Here is a 6430-nt window from a genome sequence, read left to right on the forward strand (position 1 = left end):
TAGAATAACGCCAGACAACACCTCCAGAGGAATGACGCCCATTGTAAAGCACCCTGAAGAATTCTTTTTACTACTAACACGGATACATTTTTAAATTGATTTAATTAAATTCGGAATTTCCAGTAAATTTGTGGTAAAAAGTGTGTAAAAAAGTGCCACTATGTTTGATAGTCTGACCACTATGTTTGATAGTCTGACCTTCAGTTGTCAAACTGCCGCAATATAGTTTTTCGGTCTCCAGAAAACAGATAAAAAATCAATGAAAAACTCCTGGGAAATGAGAAAAAATAGTAAATGGTAAAGTTACAGTGGTTTTAGAACTGAAAATGGCTGGAATCTCTCTTGAACTTATAGAGGTGGGTAAACTGAAAATAATGGAAAACCTAAACATCTTTCATTATTAACCTAGGGACTTTTTTATTATTTTTATTGACGTCGATAGAGAAATATAACGTCTCACTAGGGAAATGGAATAAATAATAATGACTTCTCTGGTTAGTAGTACAAAAAATATTTGTATGAAACCTTTTGCGCTTTATCATTCTTACCTGTTTCTAGCAATGGAATAACAGGTTTCGTTGAACGGTTTCATTCCATGGAAGTCCGCACATCCATTGACTTCTCGACCTGGGAGGTAAATGCAATCGTGAATGATTACCATGATCTTGAAGTAGTTTACAACAATACTGTGGAGGAAAGTATTGTTTAGCTTATAATAATGCAATGTGTGTATTGTTTGCTTACTTTAGGTCAGTTTTGCCAAGCAGCTCATTGAGATCGTGCAAGTAGTGTTCCATCTTGGGGTTAATTTTATACCTGGGTTTACTGACTCCAGTTGATCGTTCTATAAAATGTTTTTCCAACCAAGCATGTTCTGGGTTGAATTTGGAAGAGTTGACGTTTTTTATAAGCTAGAAGTCCACAATAAACATGCTGTAGATATAGATACTTTTTAGAACATTCAGGTATACCATAAGGACACCCATACTGGCATTAGATCTCTATACAAGCTGTCCAACAACAACTCAAATAAAATGAAAGAAATCGTTCAAACACTCACAAACACAGCAATAAAAGCTGCGGACCCCAACATCTAGATACAAAGATAAAACATCTGCAAAAAGCAATTCTTCAGAACTGATTTTCCCAGATGGAAAACAATTATCATCAATAGTCTGTGCGACTCCAGTCTATATTGTTGATGGTTGGTCTCCATACAAGGAATTTCTTGGTCATAGAAGATAGAAGGAACAATTCTTTGTTATGCGGACGACGCAATTCTGATCTCGGATAATAGAGATAGCCTACCACGCTTGGTGCATACCCCTAAAGCAACCTACAATATGTAGATATCAACATCTAAGACCAAATCGGTCGTAGTAGGAAGGGCACCCTTACGATGCAAAATCGCAATTAGCGAAGAAATAGTGGAACAAGTTTCTAAGTTCGAATATCTGGAAATAGAAATATCAAGCTACGAAGATATAAAACAAGGTTTTCACGTGTAATAAGCATAACATTAACACTGTCATACCTACCGGTTTCAATAGAGCTTAGAGGCCGCATTAACGCTTTCCTCACTCTGAACCAAACACGAAAATAAGTCATAAAATTCACGGGTATCAAATTGTTCTTTCAAGAAACTTAAAAAATCAATGGAACTGCGTTAGAATGAAATGTTGACAGTAACTAGACAAAAAGGTATCGCTAACTATGCTTCAGTGCCATGGCCTACTAAAAAAACAAGACATAGGATTTATATTAAGTTCATTTTTGTGTTCAATTTTGAACAAACTCTTGTGTGTCATACAGAGTGGTTTTAAAGATAAAAAAATTACCCTGTGTATTGTTGGGCGGGACATTTAAATGCCAATTAAAATATGTAAAAATCTATGGTGTGCCTTATAAAAAAATCTAAATTTGGCTTGTATCTAAAAATCATAACTTATAGCAAAAAAACTAACTCTACTATTCGATTCCACTTGAAAAACTCCGTTTGACCGTTTTTATCTTTACTATACAGGATGATTTAAAATGGGAGTAATTTTTTTAAGGGGCTATACATATGAGCTTTGTGTGATAATAGAGTTCTTGTTTCCATAGCCTACTACACATTTTTTATCTTCTTTTGAAGTTTTACCCCAACAGAAGGAGAAAAACATACAAACAGTTATATTGTTAAATAAAAAAAAAATAAGGATTTTAAAAGGCCCACAGCCAACTGTGATTACCTTTTAAAAAAACATAAGTTTATTTTTTATTTCGTAAATCAAGTTGACTATGACAACGAGTGCTAGTTTATTGAATTCAACGCAAAAAGTTCTACCAAAGACAATTTTAACTTTTTTTCTAATTTAAGCAGTTTACGAATTATATGATAATTAAAAAAGTGTTGATTTCTTGATTCTACGATCTTTGCTTCAAATTACGAAAAATTTTTAGATTAAAAAACACTTTTCTACAATTTTTTTATAGAAAATTCAAAGTGGCAATGACGATTTTGTTATTACCATATAGTTACAAGTAAATAGCCTTTGCCAATACTAACAATAATTTGTCAAAGTGTGACTTACTTTGAAACTCCTTCCACAAATTTGCGGATATACAATTAGTTGTGGGGAAATGCCGCAGTAATATAGCAGAAGCTGTAAGAACTTTTACTAGCAAAGTGAGTGTTGGCAACACTTACGACAACGTGACAACGTTATCCTAGCCTCAAATTATTTAATTGTAAATTCTTTTGGTTACCACAATCTTTAATAATTAAGAAATCACCGGTATTTACGTAATGTTAGTTAAGCAGATTACCTTGAAAAACATTGTTGCCATCCTTCTGATCTAGTTTTTTTGCAAATATCTGAGTTTTTAATAACATCTAATTTATTTTTGTATTTTTCCTGTACTCCCAAAAGACCCCCAGACATCACCTCGAGAGGAATGACGCCAATTTTGATGTCTCTATCCTGAATAATTATTGATTGATAGATAACCGTGATTTACATCAGAAAGTACAATATTTCGAATCGAGGATTACATTCTTTGGTGTGATTATAATAGACATATAGACAAATAGACAAATCTAAAATTACTTGGGGCAATAGCTAAATCATTTGTGCGCTTTGCCCTAAGATACAATACTCTCCCCTACTGATAACCAACTTACATTTAGAATGTCAATTGCAAATTTTTCCAATTTTCCATTTTTAAATAGGCCTTTCGGCGACATCCAACTATGTATCAGTGATTTGATTTTATAGAGTCTATGAGGCTGCCACATCCTCTCATACATGTCATTTACAATGACCGAGGGCAGGTTTAACTGCAAAACGTCGTAATGGAAAGAGGGGAAAAGATTGTTGACCGTGTAGCTTACCTCAAATTCTGCCAATCCCTCATCGGTTTCCACTATTGACGGTTCCGCGAATACGTACGCAAAAAGACCATTCTTGAGCGCTGCACCAGTGAGCTCAAAAGATGCAGCATAGTTAAGTTTCGCTGCATTGCCAGTCCTGCTGAGGAGCTCATCGAAGTATCTACCGGTCTTTATATCAGGATCGGCCGTACAGAGCCGGTAGAACTAGAAATAACGACGGACAAAAAATTACAACACTTTTTTGAATTTGATTTTGAAAAAACATTTTTATTCTTTACCTAGCTTTTTTTTGGCTTTTTAACTTTCGAGATAGCTAAATCCGTAAGGTTAACACTTAATGGTGACAGTAATTATGAATATCTCCATACGCCCAGTCACGTAAACGGAAAATATTGTCCATTACACGTGTAGAAAGTGCTACCATTTTTTAAATCGGTACCGTCCACTTTAGTGTGGGCAACAAATATAAGAGCTACGAAACGTAGGCAACAAATAGAACAATATGTAAGCACGTCTCGGAAGTAAATAAGCTACACATTCCAAACGCATTTTGGTATGGATTTTGGAGTTTTGGAAAAAAAATTGAGTAGAATACCACGATCGATTTCAGTATCAGTCAAAGCAACGGATGTAAACTTTTATCTCGTGCCATGAGGTAACAGAAGAAGTGGCCTTCCATATCCCTCTCCGGTGCGTGTTGAACGTTTTTTAGACTTACCCAGTTAAGGCTTTTAGTCTTTAGTGCTGGCCTATGAGTAAGCCTGGGCGAGGAAGGGGATTATTTGCCTGAGATTAATGAGTGAGAAAAACCAAAATTGATCCACTGAAAAAGAAAAGGTAAGTGGTGGGTAGTTTGAAAGAAGTTAGTTCTGTGGTTTGGCCTTGTTTATTGTTAATGTGTTTAAATTTCGTCTTTCTCTAAGCCGGGTTTTTGCTTAAAGTGGGTGTTCCCAAAGGGGGTCTGCCATTAGACCATTGGTAGATTTTTTTTGTCTAGTTTCGAAATGAATTCCTGAATTGTTTCCATTCGAGATTTTGTGGATTTGGGTGTTTCGAATCTACCCTTGCATTGGATACCTACTGTGGAGAATCCAATTTATTTTGATTAACCGAATGTAGTATTTGAAGATTTACCTATATTATTCTGGCAAGAAACATGGAAATTAATAATAAATGCACTAATTTTCTAAGCTGTTTTTTTTTCGAATTTTTAAACGCCTATATCGGTTTTTGACTAATTCTAAGTACAGCTGTTATATAATGACTATGATTTGGCACTCTTTCAAATGTCATAATGATGTTTTTATTCGAATGAATCTAAAAGTGCCATTTTTCGATCAGAAGCAATGATCATAAAGAAGCATTTTTCTTTACTGTTCCTTTGTTTTGCTTTTTCGCACGGACCTTTCCGCACATGTACGCAAAAGTAAATGTAACAAATTGAACCTGTCACTAGTATTATATTTTTAAAAGTATTTTCATTAAAAAGTAACCAATATGCTTTTTTAATGAATCGCGTAGGTTTATCGAGAACTATTGATTATACTTTAAAGTTTACTTACAATTGTTAAATTATAACTTTGTGACAAGTTCAGTCTCAAAGTCCTCCAAATGGTCTATTTTTCTGCGCTCTCCGATGTTGCCACAAGAAAAACCCGATTTTTTAAAATAGCGCAAATTTTATGCAAAATATTCATCTTATACAAACACCATACCGTGAAAGCAGCACTTCATTTTCAACACTCATTGCTTCAGGTGTATTTATTTGCTTACAAAAGTACGCTTTTGAAAAATTACAAATGTTAAAACCCGACAATTTTAAAAATGGCATTGACATCTGTTAAGGAGTTGTGAGTTGAATTAAAATAATTGAAGTTCGAGATATCAGTAGCAACGGTTGTTGTTTGTAAACAAAAAAGTTGCTGTTGATGGAGACTCGATTATCGAAAGGCACAAAGTAGAATATCATAAAAAAACCCAGTGGTCGTCATTATAACTATAAATAAAATACAGTTCACTTTGTGTCAAATATAGGCATTCCTAAAACAACATCAAATTTAAAATGTGAAGTTGATGCCTTTTAATTTTGGTTATTTTTATTTATTTTAACTTATGATTCATGTTATGTTTTCCATTCGAATAAAAAATGTTGTTCGATACGAAGGCGAAAATCGGGTTTTCGAACTCCTGACGGATTGACACCCTCAACTTCGTCTCGTGTATCAAACGCAGTCGTCGCTCGAAAAACGACACTTTTTGCCGTTATATCGAAAACCTCCATTATTACCGCACTAGTGCAGGCACCGCGAGCACCAAAAGGATGAGGGTTTATCTCTTTGGCTTACTTTGTTAAAATATAGTAATAATCCTTTGTCGCTTGTTAAGTTGAATATCTTTTTTGGTATTTCTTCCGTGGTTTCTCTCGCACAAGATCCGAAACAACATTAAAAGCCGTCCTCGATATCAGATGGCAGATCATCGCTTGAACTCATTATAAAATGTGTAATTTTAAGGCACAACTTTGCCACTGATTCTGATGACAATGACAAATTTTCATTACCTGTGTTCTGTATTCAAGTTTATAACTAATGGTTTTTACTCAAATAATCATTAAAATAATAATCGCTATAGTTGTAGAAGAAACAATATTGTACGTAACAAGTAGTATATTATATTATTAACGCATTTATGTGATTACACGATACACGATTACACGAGTGCAAATCTTCACATGCGTGGGTTAATAAAATTAATCAGCTAGAAGCAAAAAAAATATTTCTACAGCGGGTAACAAAATTATGAACAATTATCATCGAATCAAGCGTAATTTTTTATATTTTTGAGCATTAAAAAAAGATCACGCTTACGTCAAAATACATCAATTTATGTAGTAACTGTTGATTTCAAAATAAGTTAAAATCGATATAGGCGTTTAGAAATTATTTGGTAAAAACTRTATTAATTTGAGAACTTTTGCACTCTGTAGCGGCAAAATGAAGCAACATTGGATATAGGTAAGTTTGCTTAGATCGTCTTATTTTCGGTTAAGGACCCTGG

The 6430-nt window shown here is 34.1% G+C and overlaps 1 protein-coding gene and 1 long non-coding RNA gene across 2 annotated transcripts; both read right to left on the reverse strand.

Moving 5' to 3' along the window:
• Nucleotides 1-544: 544 nt before the first annotated feature.
• Nucleotides 545-2061, reverse strand: LOC125505269. Its single transcript, XM_048668748.1, has 3 exons — nt 972-2061; nt 745-911; nt 545-686 (listed from the first exon to the last, which is right to left on the reverse strand). The coding sequence occupies exons 1-3, from the start codon at nt 984-986 to the stop codon at nt 545-547; spliced, it is 324 nt and encodes a 107-aa protein (XP_048524705.1). The 5' UTR covers nt 987-2061.
• Nucleotides 2062-2869: 808 nt separating this feature from the next.
• Nucleotides 2870-3611, reverse strand: LOC125505270. Its single transcript, XR_007282047.1, has 3 exons — nt 3374-3611; nt 3164-3319; nt 2870-2963 (listed from the first exon to the last, which is right to left on the reverse strand). It is a non-coding gene; the product is annotated as an uncharacterized LOC125505270 (long non-coding RNA).
• Nucleotides 3612-6430: the final 2819 nt, after the last annotated feature.

The sequence above is a fragment of the Dendroctonus ponderosae genome, unplaced genomic scaffold (assembly GCF_020466585.1).
Source record: "Dendroctonus ponderosae isolate FM_Combo_2020 unplaced genomic scaffold, Dpon_F_20191213v2 Dpon_F_20191213_739, whole genome shotgun sequence".
In the NCBI taxonomy this organism is placed as follows: domain Eukaryota; kingdom Metazoa; phylum Arthropoda; class Insecta; order Coleoptera; family Curculionidae; genus Dendroctonus; species Dendroctonus ponderosae.